This window comes from Entelurus aequoreus, linkage group LG13 (genome assembly GCF_033978785.1).
Source record: "Entelurus aequoreus isolate RoL-2023_Sb linkage group LG13, RoL_Eaeq_v1.1, whole genome shotgun sequence".
In the NCBI taxonomy this organism is placed as follows: Eukaryota; Metazoa; Chordata; class Actinopteri; order Syngnathiformes; family Syngnathidae; genus Entelurus; species Entelurus aequoreus.
The window spans coordinates 70,040,861-70,068,854 of record NC_084743.1 but is presented as its reverse complement, the minus strand read 5'-3'; the positions used below and the strand labels follow the sequence as shown (position 1 = coordinate 70,068,854).

The 27,994-nt window shown below is 38.0% G+C and overlaps 1 protein-coding gene across 3 annotated transcripts; it reads left to right on the top strand.

Moving 5' to 3' along the window:
• Position 1: 1 nt before the first annotated feature.
• Positions 2 to 26,206, top strand: LOC133663669 (mitochondrial fission factor homolog B-like). 3 transcript variants are annotated; one of them, XM_062068353.1, is made up of 8 exons: positions 2 to 207; positions 8,289 to 8,506; positions 8,653 to 8,822; positions 8,933 to 9,021; positions 17,425 to 17,589; positions 22,378 to 22,434; positions 22,628 to 22,712; positions 25,766 to 26,206. In XM_062068353.1, exons 2-8 carry the CDS (start codon positions 8,293 to 8,295, stop codon positions 25,895 to 25,897), a joined length of 912 nt encoding a protein of 303 aa, XP_061924337.1. In that variant the 5' UTR covers positions 2 to 207; positions 8,289 to 8,292; the 3' UTR covers positions 25,898 to 26,206. The 3 variants fall into 3 exon arrangements, with proteins under 3 accessions (XP_061924337.1, XP_061924338.1, XP_061924339.1); XM_062068354.1 differs by lacking the exon at positions 17,425 to 17,589; XM_062068355.1 differs by lacking the exons at positions 17,425 to 17,589; positions 22,378 to 22,434.
• Positions 26,207 to 27,994: the final 1,788 nt, after the last annotated feature.

Here is a 27,994-nt window from a genome sequence, read left to right as displayed (position 1 = left end):
CATGTACTTTCCTGTCCTACTGAGCGCACAGACGCGGATGAGAGGAGGTTCCTCTCTGACAATAACACACTTGACAGCTCCCGCCTTTTACACTTATTGTTCGTCACTTGTCTGTATTTTGGGGTAAATTCAAAGCTTTCTTCGCCGATCGGGACCTGGTAAAAAGAACCTGCGAGGACGTAGCTACCTTCAGAAAAGGAACACAAGGTGAGAAACAAGCTCCAACTCTTTCAATGACGCTAATGCTAGCTGGTTGGGCTAGCGTCTTTAACACAAAAATAAGATTGTTTCTCCTAATGTCAGATGCGCAACATAGTTACTAAACAACAGCACTGAGCTTCGTTTAAATTGCATTTACTATAAATATTGGCGTATTTTAGTTTCAACAAGTTTGAGGGTGACCGCTCTAGTAGCTATGCTAACCTGTGTGGAACCCTGGGAAATAAAACATACTATGTCAAATATTAGGATCTTTTATTGCATTAAAATTATTGTCCGGTGTTTACCATACGGATACATGTATTAGGTGTATTTAGTTTGTTGTAAATATGTGTGTGCTGCACTGTCATGCAATCATCTGATAAACTTGAGTGTGTCTACAAAGTCATGGGTTCTCACCATGTGATTATTATCCTTTTTTTTGTTTACACCTTAAATGACGTCACACATTGGCTGTAGAGGTGGGTTCACACAAGGGACGCACGATTTTGAGGGAAATAAACCTAATTGCGGATATTATACTTTAACATGCAAAAATAACTAGTGAAGGAAGACATTAAAGTTAAAGTACCAATGATTGTCACTAGAGATGTCCGATAATATCGGACTGCCGATATTATCGGCCGATAAATGCTTTAAAATGTAATATCAGAAATTATCGGCCTCGGTTTTAAAAAAAGTAAAATTTATGAATTTTTACAACACAGCTGTACGGAGTGGTACATAGACGTAGGGAGAAGTACAGAGCGCCAATAAACCTTAAAGGCACTGCCTTCGCGTGCCGGCCCAATCACATAATATCTACGGCTTTTCACACACACAAGTGAATGCAAGGCATATTGGTCAACAGCCATACAGGTCACACTGAGGGTTGCCGTATAAACAACTTTAACACTGTTACAAATATGCGCCACACTGTGAACCCACACCAAACAAGAATGACAAACACATTTCGGGAGAACATCCGCACCGTGACACAACATAAACACAACAGAACAAATACCCAGAACCCCTTGCAGCACTAACTCTTCCGGAAAGCTACAATATACACACCCTGCTATACCCTAACCCCCACACCTCAACCCCCCCTCTTCCCAACCCCGCCCACTTCAACCTCCACATGCTCTCTCAGGGAGAGCATGTCCCAAATTCCAAGCTGCTGTTTTGAGGCATGTTAAAAAAAATAATGCACTTTGTGACTTCAATAATAAATATGGCAGTGCCATGTTGGCTCCCCAAAACCCTGAAACACATAGAAACATGTGTATCTTGTATATTAAAAAACGAAATGCTTTGATTTAATTGACATTATTTCCCACGTCATATTAGCGTCCGGGCCTTGGCCCCTGGGGTCACTTGGTGGTCAGTAAGGAAGGGGAAGTCAAGAAAGCATTTAGTCATACTTAAAGTTTAAAGTGCTTTATTAGCCATTTTGCCTTAGCCTTGAATTAACACTTGATGCATATAATCACACTAGTATGATGACTCTATGTGTCTACATTAAAACATTCTTGTTCATACTGCATTACTATATGCTCATTTTAAACTTTCATGCAGAGAGTGAAACCACAACTAAGTCAATTGACCAAAACTGTATTTATTAAACAGTTATTAAGCAGTGGCACAAACATTCATGTCATTTCCAAAACAGAAAGTGCAAGATTGTCAGAGACATTTTAAAACAAGCTATAATTGCACTTTTGTGCATGATGTCACTAAGATGACATATCAAAACAACACTTAATTAAAGTGCACTTTTTGTACAGAACAGCACTACAATAGTTTAAAACAAATAAAGTGCACTTTTGTGCATGATGTCACACAAGATATTTCAATAAGTGTCAAATAAAAATGAGCTGCATAATAGGAAATCAAATAGTGTATGTCCTTCTTTATGTGGTAGGTTCCTGCGGACGTTATCTCCTTCTGTTGTTGACTATTTTTTCATACGGTGTTGATGTGGAAATGGTTGCTTGGTCATTTTGTGGGTGTGGCACTGAACGGAGATGTTGACATGCGCAGTTTCAAGCACTCTTCATTCTCTAGCGCAGGGGTGGGCAATTAATTTTTACCGGGGGCCGCATGAGCAACCCGAGCACTGCTGGAGGGCCACATCGACAATATTTCAATTAAATTTTGCTCAATATTATTTTTGATATATACCGTAAGATAAATAATAATAATAATAATAATAATAATAATAATTAATAATAATAGTAATACTTCAACATAGTGTATGTAACAGCATTCCATGACTAATATAAATAAATGAACATTAATAATAAATGACAGTAAAATAAGCACACGTATGACTGAGGAGTCATAGTGTAACTTTGTGTGATGTTTGAGTTGTCCGACTTTTTGTGTGGCCATAAACGCACCAGTGGTTTAGTGCTATGCGTGTTGGTGACAGATGACAAGTTGGTTTTGGCCTGGTTTGTACGGCAGAAAATGACTAGTTTTTCGAGATAGAAGTGTTTTACTTATGTTTTTGGTGTGGTTATGGCCGAATATAAACAGTTTTGCTCAATAAAGTGATCGATATAATTCCTGGCCTCGAAGCATCTCGATAGACGTTACAATAATTGAACGGTGTTCAATTGAACGGTGTTGACGAACACCGTTAGGGGCGCTTGTTGTCACTGTCACTCAAAGTTGCATTGCAAAATTACATAGAATAAATATGTTTATTTTGTTTAGAATTCAGATGGGATTTGATTTGGTGCGCGGCATATATTTGCTGCGCGCAGCAGACGCTTGAGCAGTGCGCAATTGCGCAGGCACGCACCTTAGAGGGGACGTTGCATGGCAGTCCATGTATTGTTGGAAACACGCCATTCTTCATCAACTTTTCTCTTTTTAGCGTCTCGGGTGTAAACCGTGCATCACTTGTCGCTGCATGTGCACCTTCACTCGCAGGTTACACACTGACACACGCCCATAAATAATAATTTTCAAAATAAAAGCAGCACAGTTGTATTACGCGCACGACATAGATGTTTTTTCAACTTTATTTTGTAATTAATGATTGCAGCTGTTCACATTCACTCACAATCACGCACACGCCCACACGGAAGTAATACAAATAACGATTTTCAAAACAAAAGCAGCACCGTTGTATTGCACACTCGACATAGATACTTTTTAAAATGTATTTTGTAATTTATAATTGGCCTCACGCGGGCCGGACAGGGACGCACAAAGGGCCGGATGCGGCCCGCGGGCCGCAGAATGCCCAGGTCTGCTCTAGCGGGTGACTTTTCAAATGATGCTACAAATTACCAGTGGTGCTACTTTTTGTAGCAACGCTTTTGCCGCATACTTGTTCGACATATTGCCGCTTGAAGCCAAACCACCGGCAGACGATGGACCCCTGTGCTGTTTTTCTTGGGTATTAATTCTTCCTTCATTTGTTACCAGATTCGCACCTTCTTTCTCTCGTATTACCACTCGCACCACTCCGCTAGCATCACAGCTAACGTTACCATGTCGCTCCCTCTCTGCCGGGCGAGGGCGTATGACGTTGCACGCGCGACAGTATGTGACGTATGTAAGAAGGTGCGCTTGTTTTATGTCTCTGTGAGAAGGAGACACAAGAAAGAGTGAGAAGAGCCTGTAGTGTAATGCCCGTAGCTAAAAGCAACTACCTGAGAACGTATACTTGAATATCACGATATAGTCATTTTCTATATCGCACAGAGACAAACCCGCGATATATCGAGTATATTCGATATATCGCCCAGCCCTACGTCCATGTATCGTAACTAGCCTGAACTTGAGCATATACCTGTAGGCCTGGCCTACTGTATTCTATACATATAAAGTGCTGTAAATTAAACAAAGTCTGTCTGGGGACACCTTTACTGAAAGAGGACAATACTTAAATGAAATGTAAGTATATAAAGTGCTGTAAATGTAACGATTGGGGACACTTTTACTTTTAAGAGGAAACAAATGAAACACTTGTGTGTATACATGTTAAAGGCTGAATAGACTGAACTTGAGCATATACTGTATTATATGCATATAAAGTGCTGTAACAACACCTGTCTGGGGACACTTTAAGAGAACTATAGTAAAATGAAACACTTTTTTGTGGGAACCCAGATGAAAAGATGAAGAGAAAAAAAGTAGAAAAAGTGCATATTTTTGGAGGTGTTTTGTCTTTTGAGGTTGAGGACACGGTGGAGTATCTGATGTAGACATTTTTTTAAACGCGCGGTGCACCCTGGTGCGGTCAGCAGCGTAACCAGGCAACATCATGACAGACAGCGCTGAGGGGTGGGGCTGCGTGCTGGCAGACGGAGTCGGAGAGGATTTGACACAGAGGAGAGCGAACCAGATGTATCATGTACAGCCACACTCGGGGGTCCGCTTAGCTTTTATTGTGTTCATTATTGTTAAATTCAGTGTTTAGTGTGTGACAGACGCATGGGACAAATAGGAAAATACGGAAGAAACCGCGCCCCGTATTGGCTCAATACGGGATGCAACATTTCAGTCCCAATTACGGGAAAATAAAACAATAAGAATACAAATAAAAAGCAACAATAAGAATTTTTAAGAAACATGGAGTGTCTTATCACTTTTATGCAGATGACTGCCAAATTTATATGCCAATTTCAAAAGGCCACGGCCCCCTGACACCCCTTCTCAACTGTCTATGTGATGTCAAGGCTTGGTTAGCCCAGAATTTTTTAATAATGAATGAGGGAAAAACGGAAATTTCAGTCTTTGGTCCGGCCCTCACTGACTTGGGACCATTGCAAAATTATGTGCGTCCCAAAGTCACCAGCCTTGGCGTCACTATAGACAGCGATTTTAAATTTGACAAACAAGTCGATGGCGTTTTAAAATCGTGTTTTTATCATCTTCGTCTTTTAGCAAATGTAAAACCATTTTTATCTTTAAACCTTTTTGAACAAGTCGTGCATGCTTTTATTTCAAGTCGCCTGGACTACTGCAATGCACTTTATGCTGGCATTAGCCAAAAAGCTCTCTCCCGGTTGCAGTTAGTCCAGAACGCGGCAGCACGACTTTTAACAGGGGCCAGGAAACGCCAGCATATAACCCCAATTCTTCGGAGTTTGCACTGGCTCCCTGTTCATTTTAGAATTGATTTTAAATCCTTGCTGTTTGTTTTTAAAGCTTTACATGGACTGGCACCTCAGTATATCTCGGACCTCATCCAAATTTACACTCCTGCACACGCTCTGAGGTCCGAGAGCCAGCTCCAGCTCGTGGTGCCCAGGACGAGACTTAAAACCAGGGGAGACAGGGCCTTCTCTGTGGTCGGCCCTAAACTCTGGAACACTCTGCCCCTCCATGTTCAAACTGCTTCCACAGTGGAGTGTTTTAAGTCTCGTCTTAAGACCCACTTTTATTCTTTGGCTTTTAACACTACGTGAGTTGTGTGGTCTTCTGTCCTCTTGTCCTCTGTGTTTTGGTTTTTTTTAATAAATTTTGATGTCTATTTTACTGTTTTAATTGGTTTTACCCTTTAAAATTGTTTTTAATCATATTTATTTTTTATATTGTCTCTGTATTGGTTTTCTATTCATTTATTCTTTGTTTTATTCAGTCATTGGTGTAGCATAATATTGTTTTTAATATTGTTTTTAACATGGCTGTGCAGCACTTTGGAAACATTCTTGTTGTGTAAATGTGCTATATAAATAAAGTGGATTGGATTGGATTGGAAAAATATAACAGTAAAAATAAGAATCAATCAAAGTGTATTAATATAGCCCTTAATCACAAGTGTCTCAAAGGGCTGCACAAGCCACAACGACATCCTCGGCTCAGATCCCACATTAGGTCAAGAAAAAACTCAACCCAATGAGATACAATGAGAAACCTTGGAGGGTACCGCAGATGTTAATAGTGTGAGAGTCCAGTCCATAGTGGGTCCAGCAGGGGATCATCTTGAGTGGAGACAAGTCAGCAGCGCAGAGATGTCCCCAACCGCTGCACAGATGAGTGGTCCACCCCGGGTCCCGACTTTGAACAGCTAGCGCAACATCTGTTGTCACTAAATAACTTCTCCATGCAGGAGAGGGTGGCAGAGCAGAAAAGAGACGGCAGATAAACTGGTCTAATCATAACATATAATAATAATGCAAATAACCATTTAAAAGGACATACACGTTTATTTCTCATTACTGTAGAATTGTTTACCATTGTACTGTAATTGTAAGGTAAACAACTTTGTTGTCCTTAATAAATAAATAAATAAACAAACAAATAAAATTGACTTTCATTTCTGCAATCAAAAATTTAACTGAAATAGATATTGAATGTTTTAAAGTGCCCTTTTCCCCCCATAGAATAAATGCAGCCCATTTTTCTTCAAGTGCCTCCTTATTGTGCATCTTGAAACAGCCACACCACCATTTTTCAGAGAGTCTTGTATTTCAGCTGAAGATTTTTGTGGATTTTTCTTTGCATCTCAAACAATTTTCCTGGCAGTTGTGGCTGAAATATTTGCTGGTCTACCTGAATCCCTCATTTTCTACTTCTTAATCAGCGTTCGAACACTGCTGATTGGCATTGTCAATTCCTGGGATATTTTTTTATACCCCTTTCCTGTTTTATGCAGTTCAATTACCTTTTCTCGCAGATCCTTTGACAATTCTTTTGCCTTCCCCATGACTCAGAATCCAGAAACATCTGTGCAGCACTGGATGAAAGATGCAACGGTCTGTCAGAAGCCCAGAAACTCACTGACCTTTTATACACACACATTACTTACAAACAAACAGGTCATAGGTGAGGATTGAAACCTTGATTAGCCATTCAAACCTGTTTGTGTCAACTTTTGTGCATGTTATCAGATCAAAGTCACTGGGGTATGTAAACTTTTGATCAGGGTCATTTGGGTACTTTCTTTTGTCATTTTGATTTAAAAAGAGTAAACAGTTGTTTACCAATAAATAGCTTCACACAACCATTAAGCATGAGTGGAAGAAAGGTTTTTGTGTTATCATTCATATTCTCTGAAGAATGGCCAAGAAATCATACATTCTCCCAGGGTATGTAAACTTATAAGCACGACTGTATATATATATATATATATATATATATATATATATATATATATATATATATATATATATATATATATATATATATATATATATATATATAAATAAATAAAGCGGTTGCTTTGCACGTCAAAGATGTGGCGTTCAAGTTGTGGAAAAGCCTGAGTTCATCCACCCTTAAAATAATAGATACCACTCAATGCTATATTTTAATTTAGACATGCATTTTATTACTGACAGATGTTTTGCCTCACATCAGAGGTTATATGTTGGTTTCGGACAATGCATATTGGTACACATATAAGCAAAAGCATCACAGTAGATATGCCAGAATTGTCTACAATAGCTGAATATCATCCGTTTAGTTTTTTGAAAAATTATTTTATACAAAGTCCAATTTATATCTGTTTTAAAAATGAACCCGCTTTATTCGAGGGAAATGCAGTGTATGCAGTGCTATTTCCTACTACCCGTTTTTGATTAAATATAAGTTAAGTTTGGTATGAAATATCTTTATTTGTATTCATTGGTTTCTTTCAAATGAAAAACGTCGGGAAAATTGCAGTTACATTTTTTTGTGAAGAAATCTGAGATTTTCTTTTTAGGCCATATCACCCAGGCCTAGTTTGAGTGCAATTAATACAATTATTAAATCCGAACCGCATGAGTGCGTGGAACTTTAAATACTCAGTTTGTATTTGTATTGGTATTTGTGTGCATGTATAAAGTGAGTAAAACATCACTACAGTATGTATTTTCCATTTTTTGTTGAAGTCCTTTGCTTTTTGAGGTGAAGGAACACTTTTCACGAGTTGTCTCAGCGTCATTAAAAAAAAAATTATCCTCAAAGCAACTTTCTGAAAAAGCTTAGGCAAATTCAGGCAGCAACAGTCACAAAAAAGCCAGCGAAATCCTGGAGGGACTACAATATGATGCATTAGCAGTTGATGTATTTATTATGAAAAGTCAGTCTATGTACCTCACAATAAGCTCATCAGTGAATTGGTCTTACTGTTTTTGTTACAGCCAAATGAGTGGTGCAACATTCCCCTCCCCCATTGCCGAGATGGCGGAGATGAACCGTATTCACTATGACCTGGAGTACACAGAGGGGATCAGCCAGAGGATGCGGATCCCTGAGATGCTCAAAGTGGCTCCACAAGACCAGGAGGACGCCGGTATTGGCCCACGGCAGTATCCGCACAGTGTCATAATGCAGGTTCCAGAAAGAATTGTTATCTCAGGTCAGTGTACTTAATAATGTACACTTTCATCTGATTATTTGGAGGGACTGTGTGTAAATGTAACAGCTGGTTTAGTTTGTTGTGATGCTTCCTCAATGTTAGGAATTGCTCTTACGGTATTTCATGGAGCTTTCTTCTTATGTCAGGAGACAATGAAGACACCCAGTATGCAAGGCCGAGAGACCTCGATTTAATCCAGTCGACGCCATTAGAAGCCTTGTCCCTGAAGACCCCGCCCAGAGTACTCACACTCACTGAGCGGCCTCTCGACTTCCTGGAGGAGGAGCAAAGAGCGACTCCGGAAAGCGAAGCCGTGGTAAGCAATCAATGCTGTTCCATTACAGTGTGGAAAATCTACAAATAAAATAATCAATCATTCCTGTAAATCCCTGCAAAGGATAGATACATTGTGATTATTTCTCCTAGCTGCGGCCCCAAGGGCGATTAAGGCGAGAACGCTCAGCTAGCGAGAATGCCGCCGTCCGTCATAGCAGTCAACTGATGCACGATGCTTCGTGAGTATTTGTTCAGCCGCACAGTAATGGCTACTGGATACTTCCTCTGCATGCTGCTTCTCATTCCTAGTGCTCCTTTCCACGCTTGTTATCGTCCTTTTTGTTCTGGAAGAGAGAGCTGGTTGTCTTTAGTCCCTGCCTTTAAGGCGTCTGTATCTGGGCCATTCCACCGAATCAATGCCATTTGCTTATTGTAACTCATCAAAAAATAAACTTATGTATGTGTCTTTTTCAACTCTAAATTTGACAATGCACACGTTGAACAATAAAAAAAAAAGGGTATTGGCCCATCTGTGGTAAGTTAAAAAAAAACATTTTGTTAAAGGTTGGTATATTCTGGACTATAAGCAGCTACTTTTTTCCTACGCTTCAAATCCTGCAGCCTATAAAACGGCGTGGATAATTTATGGATTTTTTTTTTTCCGCTAATGGTCATAATGATTTGTATACAACAAATAGTTTTCAACAGACACCGGAAAGGTTTGTTATTGTTTGTGCTACAGCGCCATAGTTTGACTCTACCACTAGTCAGAATAGAGTATGGCAAACTAAATAACAATGCACCATGACCGCTACTAAGGACGCGTGCGGCTGCGCATGGATGCATGCAATTGCGGTCGTTTTGATTTTTTGACAAAATAGTTTGTCTAAATAAAGTTCTAAAACATACCCCAGTTCATTACATGCTTTTATTTTGCGAATGTATAATTTCGCAGACAGATTTGACACTCTGATAAATGATAATGATAAATGGGTTATACTTGTATAGCGCTTTTCTACCTTCAAGGTACTCAAAGCGCTTTGACAGTATTTCCACATTCACCCATTCACACACACATTCACACACTGATGGAGGGAGCTGCCATGCAAGGCGCTAACCAGCACCCATCAGGAGCAAGGGTGAAGTGTCTTGCCCAAGGACACAACGGACGTGACTAGGATGGTAGAAGGTGGGGATTGAACCCCAGTAACCAGCAACCCTCCGATTGCTGGCCCGGCCACTCTACCAACTTCGCCACGCCGCCCCTGATGCTACTTTCCTGCAATGTTTAGTGACCAGCATGCACTTTAACACGCACCCGACGGTGCAATAAATGTAAAAAATTACACAGAGTGACCAAAAAAATAACTCATTATGCCAAAATCTTCATTTGCTTTGGACCAACAATCACGGAGAATTGGTGACTTTTATGTGAAGTATGTCAACTGTGGTGGGTGCCTCCAATGTATTTGTACTCACTATATGTATCACTCATTATGTATTATTCGAACTGATGTTTTGAGTGAATAAGCGTACTTTTGTCGTTATTTCCCCATATTCCAGCAAAATAACTCAGATATAATAACACTAGTGAACAGTAGAGAATGTGGAGTGATTTTTTTTTGGCCAGAACATATTTTGCTTTAATAATAATTCACATATTTTTTGCCCCTTCATGGTGTGTATTTTATATCATATTCCCAATTTTATCTTCTATTATTACACCCAAAATCAATATGCGTCTATTCATATTTGTGTTTGACTTTCTCTTCTGTTACCAAATAGCATTATCTTAGTTTTACTGAGATTAATAGAGTCAATTTTTGTCAAACTATCTCTTTAATTTATTAACGTCTACTGTTATTATTTGTATTGTCTTCTGTGTGTTCTCTCCTGAACAAAACGCAGACGTGTCGTGTTTTCCCCGCACAAGATGCTGTAATTGGTGGCTCTCCTGTGTTGATGGCGAACCTTCCATACTTGTTTTCTCTCCGGGTTGTTGGTAAAGCGATGTAAAAGGTTTCCACAATTCTCGCGGGTGGAGCAGCCCCATGCTGCACAACAGGGCATTTTTACACGTCAAAAAACTAACAAGGAAGTGCCGCAAGCACGTTGCATCAACTCAAAGTTAGTCGCCCTGTAGTCACGTGAGTGCCTTTTGACCAATCATTGAGGTGATGTAACTACCTGTGGATCACGTGCTTTGTGGGATATTCCAAATATTTCAGAAGGGGTAGTTTGGGTAACAGGACTGAGTGAATCTTTAGTTATTGAAGTGTACATTTGATTTTTTTTTTAATAAAATACATTTCAAGTATAGTTGAGAATAAGAAGTAACACAAATTTGTAGGAATATAATACTTTTGACGGATTTAAATGATTACATATCACGGTAAAGTCAAATTTTAGTATGCATGGCCTGGCAACAATGGTATTTTTTCAGTTTTCAAGATCATTTTATATTACCGGTGATCTTTTAAATTGCATTTATTAAAAAAGCAATCAGATTGATGTGTAGGACAATGTCTATATAGTGCTTCCTTGGGATGTTCATGGCACCGATCGGTGAAATGGCCCATCTGCGTTTTGTCACTAATCAATTGACAACTAAAATGTAATTACTACTAATTGATCCATCTAAAAAAGGTTTGCATCTTATACATCACAGTACAGATTTGCTCTCCATATTTTTACATAGTCCCCTTTTCACAGCTCGTTTCTTAAATTGTGATTTGTGCTTTTGCTTTGTGATAATAGTCGTACGTGTGTGTGGGTTCTATGTAGCATGTGAAAGGTTCTGCACAAAAGATGATGTGAATGATTTCTTCAGGGCTGTTCTTGCTTAGTTTTGCTTTGTAAGTCACAAAGGCAATGTCCACACCAACACGGATACATCCACACAAGTGTCCACATGCAAACGCATTCACCTGCTTTCATGCACATTTTGTCCAATCAGAAGCCTGGAAAAACAACCAAAGCTGACTTGGTGGCATTACGCCTCTGTCAATGTGGTAATGTTAGGTGGTATGCAATGACATGTGCATTATGATTGAGATCAGCCCACACTCACACAGTGTCCAGGAAACAACATACATCTTTGTTTAATTGCCTAGGGCAGGAGTCGGCAACCCGCGGCTCCGGAGCCGCATGCGGCTCTTTGACCACTCTGATGCGGCTCAGCTGCATACTTGCCGACCCTCCCGATCTTCCCAGGAGACTTACGGATCTCAGTGCCTCTCTTAGAAATCTCCCGGGGTAAATATTCTCCAGTTTTCACCCTTACAACTAAATTAAGATCTCCCGAGGCAAATAGTCTCCAATTTACACCCTAACAACTTAATCAAGGGCGTGTCATGATAGCACTGCATTTTCTGATCCTGTATAGCCTGTACAAACACCGTGCCAGCCCGGCCACATGGTGTATGTGGCTTTTACTTGCACACGTAGGAGACAGCAAGGCATACTTGCTCAACAGCCACACAGCTTACACTGACGGTGACCGTATAAAACAACTTTAACACTGTTACGTTACAAATATGTGCCACACTGTCAACCTACACCAAAAAAGAATGACAAACACATTTCTGGAGAACATCCGCACCGTTAAACAACATAAATACAACAGAACGAATACCCAGAATCCCATGCAGCCCTAACTCTTCCGGTCTATATTGTACACCCCCCCTATCACCACCACCCCCCCACACATCAACCCCCCTCCCCATCCCCCTTCGTGCGTCGGTTGAGGTGGGCGGGTTTGGTGGTAGGGGGAGGGGGGTTGGGGGGTGTACAATGTAGACCGGAAGAGTTAGGGCTGCATGGGATTCTGGGTATTCGATGTGTTGTGTTTATGTTGTGTTACGGTGCAGATGTTCTCCAGAAATGTGTTTGTCATTCTTTGTTGGTGTGGGTTCACAGCGTGGCGCATATTTGTAACGTAACAGTGTTAATGTTGTGTTAAAAAAAATTTGTATACGACCACCGTCCGTGTAAGCTGTGTGACTGTTGAGTAAGTATGCATTGCTGTCACTTTTATGAGAAAGTAGAAGCCGCATTTAACATGTGGCCGAGCAAGTGCGCACTGCGCAGGCTGTAGAGGGCGCTAAAGCCAGTGCCAACACGCCCTACATTTTGGGTGTCTCCCGGAAAGATTGGGAGAGTTGGCAGGGATAATGCTGTCAAGCGCCGTTAATGTGAACCTCGTGGGCCGCGCTAACATTAAATTGTTTTAATAAGGGCCGGGGCGTGTGTCTGAGACCCCTGTTTTAAACATGGCCCAAAAGTTAAAAAAAAGGTTTGGATGCAGTGTAATTTCATTTTAAATTTCAAAAGAATTTTGTGGCTCCCATTGTTATCTTTAATTTGTGAAACTCGTCAAAATGGCTCTTTGAGTGGTAAAGGTTGCCGACCCCTGGCCTAGGGAGCGTGTGTGTGCGTGAAACTAACACAGTAACACTCATAGGTAAATCATGTTATGTTCTATTGTTCAATAAGGGTTAAAAACATGAGATAATGTTTATTTCCTATGACTAGGGATGTTCCGATCAAGGTTTTATGCTGCCTATTCCGATACCAATCATCCATGTGTCAGACCGGCTGATACCAATAGAGGGCTTCAGGTTTTTCTACATTTCCCATAATGCATTGCCGCTAGCCATTTTAGGTAACTAAGAAAATGTAAGTAGAAATTAATCTAAAAAAAATACATCCCCAGTTTGCATTAACTTGATGTGCTTGGTCAGAACTTTGATAGTAGTTGTATTGATGAAAATAGTACTCACCTCTCTTATCCGGACTGTGGCCTCCACATAAAACAAAAGTGAATCGACATGAGAACAACATTCTCACAATCCTGCTTTACAGTCACAGTGTGCTGACATGACATTAGATTGGTTATCCCTAATTATCCATTTCTGGGCGTGCATGACTCTGGCCTTAAATACAAGTCACGAAAACGAAAAACACGAACCCATTCACAAACAAAACTTTCTAGATTATTATAAATTTGAGAGTGTGAAAGTATAAAATGGGCTCGGTTGGAAAATTAAGTAGTTCATCAAGTCCGGGTATGAAACATTGAGGAAGATGTCGTGATCTCTACTCCATTCAGACTTTTTCGATCTTGTACGGATCCTTGCATCCAATTACGGCTGTTTGCTCCTTATAACGACAAAGGGACTTCTTATCATGTGACTCAAAGTATTTCTCCATTGTAACAAAGTCTGTGGAATTTTATTTTCTACTGAATAGTTCAGAAATATTATGTGTGCATTGAATGCATTGTGGGATACTTCAACAAAATATCCAAAGCTCTCTGTATCGATCACATGCATTAAGTGTAAATCTTTACATTTATTTATGGGGAATGATACTGACAGTTTAACAATATCAACACAATATTTTTAAAGTAGTTATTTATTGTCTTTTATTGCATACAACTGTTTGATCAAAACAAAGTCAATCGTACACAATAACTAAACCAAAGCAAAAACTACTAAAATATGTACTAACGGCCTTTGGTTTTTGCCTCAAAGTCGCCCTCAAAGTCTTCCTTTGTCCAGTGAATTATTCCGTGAGTTTGTGAACATAACCAAAAACAAAGAAAATGATTTTTGAGTAAATAAAAATAGCGACCTTATTAGTCTTGTATCGGACATATACTGATTAGTATCGACACCACCAATCTATGGGGCAATTCTCCCTCTTGGTTTTGTGTACTGACTGTGACAATGCTTACATCCCAATAATTGTTACATTATCCTCTCTCTAACTCCTACTAACCTACTTGTTAATTTCCTGTTAATACGCTTACTTTCTTTTGCAACGTGGTTCCATCTACACTTCTTAAACTTTACTAAGCACTTATTTCTTGCTGTTGTTTAAAGCTTGCTTAGCGAATAGCTTAGCATGCCTGCTCCAGGCTTGCCCTCAGTGTGTAACATGTATAGCACAGTACTAACAAATTAAGTTTATATGTGAGTGTGAATGTTGTCGGTCTATCTGTGTTGGCCCCGTGATGAGGTGGCGATTTGTCCAGGGTGTACCCCGCCTTCCACCCGAATGCAGCTGAGATAGGCTCCAGCACCCCCCGCGACCCTAAAAGGGACAAACGGCAGAAAATGGATGCATGGATGGATGCTGTAATGGAGGTGATTATTATTAGCGAGGGGGAGCGGCTCCACACTATGTATGGGGACAAAAATCAAATAAATGCAGTGTCAGCCAGAGGGATTTGGGTTTGTGATCAGCAATAAATCGGCAATGACGACCACTTCATTTTTAACGAAAAGCGGCCGATCAATCGGCATATCCCTTTCTTTTTTTTGGTTTAAAACATTTGTTTATTAGATTTTTGACATATACAGACAAGAAATACAATCAAACACATGTCAAATGTTCTTTTTTTCTCCCACAAACAAGTAATCCACAAAAATTATGTATAAAATTTAATTTAAAAAACACATGCATCAGTCAAATAAGTACAGGCAAATATTGACATAAAGCCACAGACATCTGCACTCCTGAGTGTCTCCAACACAGTGCAGCAATACACAAAAGCAGACAAAAGGCTCATCAATTATCTACCTTTCAATTACTTTTCAATTGTGGTTACATTTGAGATCAGTCTCGTTTATATATTTTAGGAAATCACCCCATACTTTCCGAAACTTCACAGAACAACTGTTCAATGTCAGCCTAATTGTCTCCAGTTTGAGAAAATAAAGAGCATCTTTAATACAGCGGGTGTGGCAAGGAGGCGCTGTTGCCTTCCAATTTAACACAATGAGTCTTCTAGTAAAGTATTGAATGCTTCAAGATACGTTTTGGATTTGCTAAGGGAAGATGACTGAGGTACTACCTAGGGGTGTAACGGTACACAAAAATTTCGGTTCGGTACGTACCTCGGTTTAGAGGTACACTTTTGACACCCCTGCTATAGATAATAAAAAATTAAATCTGATAAATTTATGGACAAAAAGCAGAGCCTGGCGAAGCATGCGCGTTTATCATAACTCTCTCGCTCTCTGTCTCTGCCCCTCCCTCATGAATGCTGCTGCGCGCACAATTTGTTTTGTTTTTAACCCCTTCTTAACCCTGAACGTACATTGTTAATACATGCAACCATAACTCAAAATGCCGGAGATTTGAGGCATTTAAGAAACTCCACCCGGACAGCCCCGCAAAAGAGGACATGTCCGGTGAAAAGAGGACGTGTGGTCAGTCTATCCTAGCCCGGTTGCTGCTGATCTGTTTCACCGGACATGTCGTCTTTTGCTAGCATGCTAGCAGCTAACGGGCTACGATAGACTGACCATACGTCCTCTTTTCACCGGACATGTCCTCCTTAGCGTAGGTGTCCGGGCGGAGTTTCTTAAATGCCTCAAATGTCCGGCATTTTGAGTTGTTTACACAACGTGCAGTACGCTACTTAATATGTCCGTGTGGAAACTCGTTCGGTACACCTCCGCACCGAACCGAAACCCCGTACCGAAACGGTCCGATACAAATACACGTACCGTTACACCCCTAGTACTACCCCAAATGGTCCACTTAGAGGATTCGGTTCGATCTTTTCGCCAATTACCAAAGTCCAATAACTGCACATGGATGGGCAAATCCAAAACATATGTTTTAAGTTAACTGGGGACTGTTGACACTGATCACATAATAGCGATATTCCGTCATACATCTTAGCTAGCCGGACCATGGTATAGTAAGTACGATGCATTAGCTTGCATTGAGTAAGACTGTGTCTAGCACAAATAGAAGACTTATGAACTCTACTTAAAATCTCTGTCCAGCTCTCCAAAGATAGGTCACTCCTAAATTCTCCAAAGATAGGTCACTCCTAAATTCTCCTTTTAAAGTGGTGACAACAAAGCATCTAAAACTGTGTCATTCGGTAAGTTTGAAAAAGTATTAAGAACAAAACTGCGAATCTGTAGATATCTAAAAAAAAAGTGTTGATTAGGGAGTGGAAATGTATCACAAAGTTGCTGGAAAGAGACAAAAGTGTTGTCAATATATACATTTTTTATGTTGTTCATTCCCAGACTTGACCATCTTTAAAAAGGCACCATCGACAAGAAAGGGAGGGAAAACATGATTAGCAGTGATGGGTGCAAGACTAGAAATAGACTGTAAACCAAAATAGCGCTTGAACTGTACCCAAATTCTGAATGAGGTTTTGGCACAGGCCAGCAAGTCTTGCTTGTCAAAGTATGTCCTCTTAGTATGTTCAAAGCCGGCAAGCCAGTGTTGTTTTGTCATTGTACCATGGAAATGACGGCGCACATTTGTGACATCATCAGACGTTGTGAGGACCGATTTTTGAAACTCGTCACACTGGCCAGCGGTTTCAAAAGTGTGAGTTTTTAAGGACAAAGGGTATGCGTTTGCGTGTGGACAAGAGGCCAGAAGGCATGGAAAAGTGTTTAAAGTGTGTGTATGGACATAGCCTAAATCCTTTCTTGTTGAGCAATCAAGCACTATTGATTTGCAAAATGTACATATTTGAGGATAGTTCCTTCTCCTTATTTCTGTCCCTTTCCTTCCTTGTTCCCTTCTCTCTTCATCTGTCCCATTTCTTTTAATTTTTTTGTTTTCTAAATTGGCTGCTCTTAACGGTTGCCTCCGAGCAGTGGGGCACCGCCCCCACAAGCCACCCTTCACCCCCGCTCCCCTCCCACTGCGGCCGAAGAAGAACACAAGCTGTACAGCGCTAGTGGTGTTTTATCTTTCCTCCAGTCCACTACACGCCGGGCCTACCAGCAGGTCCTTGAGGTCTTGGATGAAAACCCTCGCAGGTGACCTCCTAATTGTCACAAATCTCTTGTCGGCGGTGAGGAGAGTTTGTTCAAAGTTCAAAGTCAGTCAGCGTTTCTCAAGCAGCCAAGCTCACTCTAATAGGAAATACATATTTATGTACATCTTAAGTGAGAGGGTTTTTTTTTTTTGCCACAATGTGATATGTTATTTTTAGAAAACACAATGCAAGATTGGTCCTATAAATAGACTGTTGTACCTTGTGGTTAAATATATTGTACTAATCGTCATATTTCTTGGGCTAAAAGTAAACGTTTGCATGAGTTATACTAACAGTGTTAATACTGTGTTTATTAACACCAAAATAATATTCAATTATAGAATATATCCTGATTATGACACTCATAACTCTTACACTGCAAAAAGTCAGTGTTCAAAAACAAGAAAGAAAAAAAAAATTAGGGGTATTTTATTTGAACTAAGCAAAATTATCTGCCAATAGAACAAGAAAATTCAGCTTGTCAAGACTTTCCAAAACAAGTAAAATTAGCTAACCTCAATGAACCCAAAAATAGCTTAAAATAAGTATATTCTCACTAATAACAAGTGCACTTTTCTTGGTAGAAAAAAAAGAGACCTTTTTGCTCAATATGTTGAAAAATATTCTTAAATTAAGTAAATGCTAGTGCCATTATCTTGACATAATGGTATGCATACATAATGATTTTTTTTTTCATGCTTGAAATAAGAAATTATTACTTTAAAAAAGTAGTTTTATACTTATGAGTGTTAATGACACCGCTTTGCAACAGTTGATATTCTAGTTTCAAGCATGTTTTACTCAATATAGGTCATAAAATCTCAGCAACAAGCTGTAATATCTTACTGAGATAATTTAGGACCAAAACACTTAAAACAAGTAAAACACTCTAACATAAAATCTGCTTAGTGAGAAGAATTATCTTATCAGACAGAAAATAAACAAATATCACCCTTATTTGAGATATTTAATCTTACTTAGATTTTAGTTTTTGCAGTGTATCGCTGCTGTATGTCACGGATAGGGGCCCTGCAAAAAAATGCTGACAAGATATAAGATAAAAACACTCAAATATAGAAAAAAAACAACCTTAAAAACTGGTGAAATTTTCTGTCAATGCAGCTAGTTAATTTTACTTGATATGTTATCCTAAATTAAGATTTGTATGTCAAGAAATTAGCAGGACTTTTAAGATAGGAATAAGTATTTTATTCTGAAAACAAGCATTATTTATTAAATTTGCAAATCTTTAATTAAGAATCCTCGGAATGTTGCAGAATTTTTTAAACAATATTTTCTTTGTGAGGAAAACCAAATTATCTTATTTGATTATTTTCTCTATTTTAACTTTTCTTGACTAGAATAGACAAAATATAATTATTAAGGCTAAAATTAGGGTTATGATGTAAAGTCAATGACCAAAAATAAGTAAATAACTCTTTAACTAGGGACATTTCTAGAAATACAATTTTAAATCTTGGCAAGTGGCAAATAATTTGCGGTGTGGCTGTCTCGCTCCATTTGTTGAGCAAGCGGCAAGCATTATGTCCCGCCCACTTCCTGGTCCAACCACATCAACCGCACCACAAATGCACACGGACGCGACAAAATTAGGACGGTTAAAGCTGCAACGATTAATCAAATAATTTGATTAAAAAATAAGCTTAGATTTTTATTCTTTTGTTTTAAATTAACCGTTTTGAGTGCAACTAAAAAAAAATTATCGAATTTGAAACCGCATTAAGTGACCAAAACATTGTTCCACACGACCACCGCGTTAAAATTGTTTTTAATAAATTCTTAAGCGGGACCTATTATGCAAAATCTACTTTTCTTGCCTATTGGTACCTGTTTTTGTGTATTTGGGATCTGCATAAGTCCCAAAGCTTTGAAATGGAGGCATGGCGGAGATACACTATATTGCCAAAAGTATTTGGCCATCTGCCTTGACTCACATATGAACTTCAAGTGCCATCCCATTCCTAACCCATAGGGTTCAATATGATGTCAGTCCACCTTTTGCAACTATTACAGCTTCAACTCTTCTGGGAAGGCTGTCCACAAGGTTGCGGAGTGTGTTTATAGGAATTTTCGACCATTCTTCCAAAAGCGCATTGGTGAGGTCACACACTGATGTTGGTCGAGAAGGCCTGGCTCTCAGTCTCCGTTCTAGTTCATCCCAAAGGTGTTCAGGTCAGGACTCTGTGCAGCCAGTCAAGTTCATCCACACCAGTAGATGTGGCTGGGCCAAGTGATTAGGACACCTGATTGTGATCATTTGGATGGGTGGCCAAATACTTTTGGCTGTGTAGTGTATTTATAAAACAATCTTGCTTTCCTTCATACTTCCTCCAAACAAGCCGTTTGGAATTTGCACAATTCGTTCATGCCATTTTTCCAATTGGTGACGTCAGCGGATATCTCCATATATGGTCAAGATTTACCCGAAGATGTTTGCGCCAATGTAGTCCGGCGTCGTAGTCAGTAAGTTCCTTCTTTTTCACTATCCTCTTGTTCTGCGGCAGTCTGGCTCCTCTGCTGTTGCCATTTCTAATACTAAGTAGTCATAATATTATTACCCCTTTAATGCACACATTTTAGATAAGCAATTTTAATCTATTAGAAAAAAAAAAGGTTATGGCAAGCAAAGAAATTAGCGCTGTCAAAATTAACGAGTTAATTTATGTGATTAATCAACAAATTATTGCATTAATCATGTACACACTTAGATTAATCATGCAATTACAATCAGTGATCAGATCAATGCATACGTCAGTACAAAAATGAATGAGAAAACTCTTGACAGGTGGGTTCGCTGGCAAATTTCACTCCATAATTCAGCCTGAAAGATAAAACTGTTACCAAATTTTGTGCAAGAAACATGACATGCATTCATTAAAAAACGTTCCTGTATAATAATAAAATTGCATTTGTTGTGTAGCTTAGCTTAATACATTTTCCAAGTAGCTCGCCCATCACTGGTCGTTTCCTTTATTTTTAAATTTGTACTAAAATAGAGAATTAATTTGTTATCATGTAGGGGGGCTCATAAAAATAAATACACATCAAAATCGCGATTTTTGTATATTGCGATTCTAAATTGATTCGTAATTTTCGAGAATCAATTACAAAAAACCCAATGCTTTTTAAGTATTTGCAGTGTTTCCCATAAACTGCCAATATACCTGTGGCGGTGGGGGCGTGACTATGGGCGTGGTCACCATGACATCATCGTGTAATTTGCATAATTTACTACAATGATATGATTTTCTCTAAAAAGGCTCAAAAAATGTATACTTACTAATTAATAATAACAGTTTTGTTTTAAACGTCCATCAATCCATCCATCCATCCATTTTACAATATAATTACAACACTTTGTGTACATATTTATATACAGATTTGAACAATAAGTTATTCACTGAAATATATTTATTAATCGTGGTTCTTACAAAAAATATATCTTATAAAATACAAAAGCTAAAATGTCTCTTAAAGCTCTGCCCCTTTAATTAGTGCATACTAAATAATTTAACTTTAGCCTACTACTACAACCATATTATTTACCAGCAACATAAAGTGAAACAGAGGCAGAGGTGTCCTGCCACAGTCAGTAACAAATAAACAGAAAACAGTAGTGGTCAAATACAAATAAGGCAACAAGAGAAGTATCCTACACTTCTCTTTTGTAAAGTAAATCTGAACAGCCTATATGGGCATCTACATCAACTATATGATTTGCCTGAGAAGCTGGACAGGACCAAAAAAAAAAAAAATTGTTTTGTTTTTTTGTTTTTTTTTATTTGTGGCGGACGTAATTCTTTCGTGGCGGGCCGCCACAAATAAATGAATGTGTGGGAAACACTGATTTGTATGTTAAAGTTAAAGTACCAATGATTGTCACACACACAATAGGTGTGGCGAAATTATTCTCTGCATTTGACCCATCACCCTTGATCACCCCCTGGGAGGTGAGGGGAGCAGTGAGCAGCAGCGGTGGATGTCGGCTCAATTGCTGAATAAATGTATATACGAAGTATTGTAAAGGTGGGCTTAAGGTGGAGTTAGGTTGCTCTATTTTCTTTTACCAGATTGATTAAAATTCTGTGATTTTTGTAAATAAAATTAAAAAAACATTTAAAAATGTAAGATGTTTTTAGGCCAACAGGAGGTTTTGTAACCTTCAAAAGGTCTTATTATAACTCATATACCAAATACTATATTACAGATTTGGATTGAATCGAGAATCGATTCTATATCGAATCGTCACGCCCAAGAATCGGAATCGAATCAAATCATGAGTTTCCCTACTTTTATTATCATATATTTGTAATAATCCAACATATGCATCTAAATGAATTTAGGTTTGAGTCAAACGGTATTAAAATTGTTTTACACAAATATAAAAGGGCAAAAAACAAACACGCATTTTATCCTTCAAAACACGCCCCCCTGTAATCACGTACATTTTGTCCCACCCACTTATGAAATCCAAATTTTCCTGGTTGTGTTATTATATTTTTTTAAGTGATATACAGCAGTTTTTTGGTGTTCAAGTTCTACAAATATGTGTGAAGAAAACATCAATTGAAACAACAAACTTCGTTAAAGGCCTTTTCATCTGGTGCACAGATTCCAAGGAAAACTCTGCAATTGTTGGAAGCATATGACAAATGTATAGGATGAATAAGCCCCTTGTGTGGGCATGTGTCCAGCACTATGCTACTTGCCACTTCTGTCTTCTTATTTTTCCCCTTTTTCCCAAACCCGTATTTCCTTACCTCTGTAGAAAACCAACACTGCGAGGGGGGTCGGCTTCAAGCTCCAACCCCCTGAATGAATCCAGGTAACAATCACGTAGCACTCAAGTAGTCATTTTGTTCCTCCTCCCTTCTTCTCATCCTTTCCTACCTACCGAGGCCAAGGGGTGGAACATGACCTTGAAATATCAACAAATACTTTGAAATTGCATGTACTGTTTTATGCGAGCTACTGTATGTGAAAACTTAATACAGGTCATTGTGTTTCTCTCATTTAAGGATGGCGTTATCAACCTACGAAGCCTCTCTGGATGGGGGATCCGATGACATGACCGTTGTAGATGCAGCAACACTTCGACGACAGGTCAGGTTTGCTCTTGTTGCTAAGTGTATTTCAAACATGCACACACTTACAATATAGTATATCACATTTTGTTAAATTTTTCATTAAAAAATGTCCAAAAAGGAATAGGAAGAAGCAAAGCTTATTTAATCCTACCTGTTATGAGGTTGATATGCAGAGTGCAACAACGTTCGTATGCGTGGGGATAGTAAACAGAGAGCCAACTCAGCGTCTTCTCTTCAGCCACACATCCGAGGCATATTTATTCTTCATACAAACAGATTTTTCTTTATGCAAGAGAGAAGAGGCGCGTTCACAACAACAACGTGATGACGTTGCATGTTTGGCAACGTCACATCCGCTTCCGCATTAACAATACACAAATAAAAGAAAACTATACTTTTTGATTGGTTGATTGAAACTTTTATTAGTAGATTGCTCAGTACAGTACATATTCCGTACATTTGATCACTAAATGGTAACACCCGAATAAGTTTTTCAACTTATTTAAGTCGTTTAAGTTTAAATCAATTCATGGTATAAATATACACTACCGTTCAAAAGTTTGGGGTCACCCAAACAATTTTGTGGAATAGCCTTCATTTCTAAGAACAAGAATAGACTGTCGAGTTTCAGATGAAAGTTCTCTTTTTCTGGCCATTTTGAGCGTTTTATTGACCCCACAAATGTGATGCTCCAGAAACTCAATCTGCTCAAAGGAAGGTCAGTTTTGTAGCTTCTGTAACGAGCTAAACTGTTTTCAGATGTGTGAACATGATTGCACAAGGGTTTTCTAATCATCAATTAGCCTTCTGAGCCAATGAGCAAACACATTGTACCACTAGAACACTGGAGTGATAGTTGCTGGAAATGGGCCTCTATACACCTAAGTAGATATTGCACCAAAAACCAGACATTTGCAGCTAGAATAGTCATTTACCACATTAGCAAAGTTAAGACTAGTTTAAAGTTATCTTCATTGAAAAGTACAGTGCTTTTCCTTCAAAAATAAGGACATTTCAATGTGACCCCAAACTTTTGAACGGTAGTGTATACTATCAGCATAATACAGTCATCACACAAGTTAATCATCAGAGTATATACATTGAATTATTTACATTATTTACAATCCGGGGGGTGGGATGTGGAGGGGGTTGGGGCGGGGGGGTTAGGTTTGGTTGATATCAGCACTTCAGTCATCAACAATTATATAATCTGAGAAATGGACATTGTAACAGTGTAGGTCTGACTTCGTAGGATGTGTACAGCGAGCAGTGAACATAGTGAGCTGAAAGTGAGTAAGGGCGCAATTAAAATAAAAACACTACCCCCCTTTTTTTTTTACCGTATTTTTCGGAGTATAAGTCGCTCCGGAGTATAAGTCGCACCGGCCGAAAATGCACAATAAAGAAGGAAAAAAACATATATAAGTCGCACTGGAAATGTATTTGATAAAACCCAACACCAAGAATAGACATTTGAAAGGCAATTTAAAATAAATAAAGAATAGTGAACAACAGGCTGTATAAGTGTACGTTATATGAGGCATAAATAACCAACTGAGAACGTGCCTGGTATGTTAACGTAACATATTATGGTAAGAGTCATTCAAATAACTACAACATATAGAACATGCTATACGTTTACCAAACAATCTGTCACTCCTAATCGCTAAATCCCATGAAATCTTATACGTCTAGTCTCTTACGAGAATGAGCTAAATAATATTATTTGATATTTTACAGTAATGTGTTAATAATTTCACACATAAGTCGCTCCTGAGTATAAATCACACCCCCGGCCAAACTATGAAAAAAACTGCGACTTATAGTCCGAAAAATACGGTACTTACTAGCAATTACTGTATTTTCCAGACGAGAGCACACCAGGATATAAGCCGCACCCACTACATTTTTGAAGAAAAAATATATTTTTCCATGTATTAGCCACACCGGAATATAAACTGCAGATATATACCGATACGAAAGATTTTGTAAACATTGTTTCCAAACGGTGTCTGTAAAACGGCAGTAAAACGACTGATCAAACAAAACAGAAGTCATGGTCATGGACCCACTAGCTTCAGCTTAACAGACCCAATAACTCCACGGTGATGTCTTGGTAAATTTACTGAGGAATTTGTGAAACTGAAACGATACAAAAATAATGCCATAGTAAGTTCATAATACTAACACAGACACTTGTGCTTTATAAATAAAGTTGATTTGATTTGACTTGTAAACTTGTTAGCATATTAGTTCATAATACCGACGCTAGCGGCATTAAAAACAGGATGGCACGTAAATTTGTGAAACTGAAACAACAAAATAAGTATAATCCTAACACAGACACTTGTAAACTTGTTAGCATATTAGCTCATGCTAATGACGCTACCGTCATTACATCAGGATGGCACGTCAATTTGTGAAACTGAAACAATACAAAAAGAATGCCATAGTAAGTTAATAATCCTAACACAGACACTTGTAAACTTGTTAGCATATTAGCTCATGCTAACGACGCTAGCATTACATCAAAGATGGCACGTTCAACTATGCATGAAAACACTCATACAGACATCACACATGGGATGGTTTAGTAAGTATAAATTGTTATAGTTATATTGTAAAACTTACACACGTTGCTTGAAGTGATAAATGAAGAATCCATACGAGTAGAAACGCTATGTACGGCTGGAAGAAAAAACAAAAAAAACTAAGCACTACCCGGAAAAAAAAGGACACCTGCAGTGAGCGAACTCGTACATAAGATGGAATAAAACACTTTCTAGGTGTATTTGCTTGTTTGTTTGCGTTCGAAACTTTTTTATTATGGCTGTTATTGGAGAAAAATCAACAAATTAGCCGTACTGTTTTATAAGCCGCAGTGTTCAAAATGTCAGAAAAAAGTAGCGGCATACAGTCCAGAATTTAGGGTACTAACACGTTTGTACACTTCTCCTTCTCTATTTGTAATACAATTAAATCAATGAGTAAGAAATACAACTGTGGCATGACAGCTTGCTTGTCTGTAACTGAGGAAATGTACGCTTTTTTTTCCTTCTTCATTTGCAGCTTATCAAGTTGAATCGAAGACTCCAGCTCCTAGAAGAGGAGAACAAAGAGCGAGCAAAACGAGAGATGATCCTGTACTCTGTCACCGTAGCTTTCTGGCTGGTCAACACCTGGGTGTGGTTGAGACGTTAAAATGCATCTGTATTTATGGTATAACACCGTCAAAACATAATATCCCTACACTGTGTATGATAAGTTGTAGACGCTGCACTCAGGCCATCTAAGGAACAATCATAAACTATTTTCTTCTTTGGCTTATTTAATACATGTACAGTTCTTTTTTTTTTTTTTTTTTACTTTTGTGTTCTTGCTAGTTTTCTGCTGTCATATTTTGTTTTTCAACCTAAACCTCAAGCAATGCTAATAAGCATTAATTGTAAATATGTGTCACTTTGGAAATGATTCATGAATAAAGTACAGCTTGGTTTACCAAAGTAGGAACATGAACGCTCTGATGTGTGTAATGAAGTTCTACGTTTATTGTAGAGAGCATTATGTGAATATCAAGTGAAACATGTGGTTAGGTGTATTAAAACTGGAGTGAAACTCCACTCAAAACTCCGCAAACACACAAAAATGGTTTTCCTCACGCCCAACAATTTGCAAGTAACAAAACAATTTTTTTCAATTAAAAAAAATCGCAGGTTAAAAAAAACATTTTCTGCAATTATATAAAAACGGTTTTCTTCAAGTAAAACAACTATTCACAAGCATAAAACTTTTTTTTTTTTAATTAAAAAAAATATTCTCAAGTAAAAAATATTTTCTGCTAGTATAAAAATAATTTTCTTCAAATAAAAAAAATATTCGCAAGTATAAAAACAATTTTCTGTAAGTAAAAAAATGATTTGCAATTATAAAAACCATTTTCTGTAAGTAAAAAAATGATTTTTGTTGGCATTTTGTCTATTACCATTGTTGGTATATTCATTATTCCTACATTGTTGATACAAATTATTGCTACAGTGTAATAATTATTGTTACCTGTGGTAATGCCACTATGATACAACATCTGTATTATAATCCTTGAACAAAGTAAGAGTGAAACTCATGTGAATAATCACTGAATGGAGAACTGGGGGTGGGATTAAATAAATGATCTTCTTCCCACTCCCTTTCAGGCAAAACTGGACAATCATGCATTACATGCTATACATTACCTTTTGCACTATATTAATTTATATTATTATGTGTTGTCAACTTTGTTCTTTTTTCTGTCATTGCCCGAAATAAATAAATAGATGAATGAAAATGATTTACAATTGTAAAAACAGTTTTTCTTTAAATAAAAAATTGTTTTTGCAAATAAACAAATGATTTTCTGCAAGTAGAAAAAACATTTGCAAGTATAGAAACAATTTTATTTTATTAAAATACGATTCACAGGTATAAAAAAAAAAGTCTTCAATTAATAATATGATTAGTAAGTATAAAACCCTTTTTTTTTTTAAAAACAAAATAAAAAAAATTCACAAATATAAAAACAAAAATGATTTGCAAGTATAAAAACTATTTTGTACATTAAAAATGTGCAAATATAAAAACTATTTTCTTTAATGAAAAAAAACATTTGCAAGTATGAAATCTATTTTATTCAATTAAAAAACGACTTGCAAGATTAAAAACTATTTTCTTCGAGTTAAAACTTTTGGCAGTAATATTCCACCCTGCGCGATTTAATAACAGGAAACTTACAGGTTTAGCTTGTTTCCCCTTTCTTCTGTCCGCCATTTCACTCAGCAACCTGCCTCTTTGTTATTTTTGCGCAAACAGTAACTCTGATGGTCTTCAATCGACTCAGCAGCACCACCTGTCGTTGTGGAGTGTGAATTACATGTGTTCTGAGTGCAGGTGTGTGGATTCCGCATGGTGGAATATTACTACCAAAAGTTTTAACTTGAATACAATTATATTTATACTTGTGATTAGCAGTTTTACTTGCAGAAAAGTGTTTATATACTTGCTTAAAAATGTTTTGATTGGAAAAAAAAAAAGTTTATGTAAATACATGATTTTTTAAAACACAAGTTAAAGTTGCTATGGTGACACAATTAAGGTATATATTGAAGTCAAACCAAATATGAACCAGATTAACGAACCAATGTTACCATAAGAGACTTGTTTTATTCAATGTGGATATTTCACCACGTGACATGTCGACCAATCAGAGTGAAGAGCGGACTTTCGCCTTTTTGTTGAATTCCAATGTGGATATTTCATCACGTGACA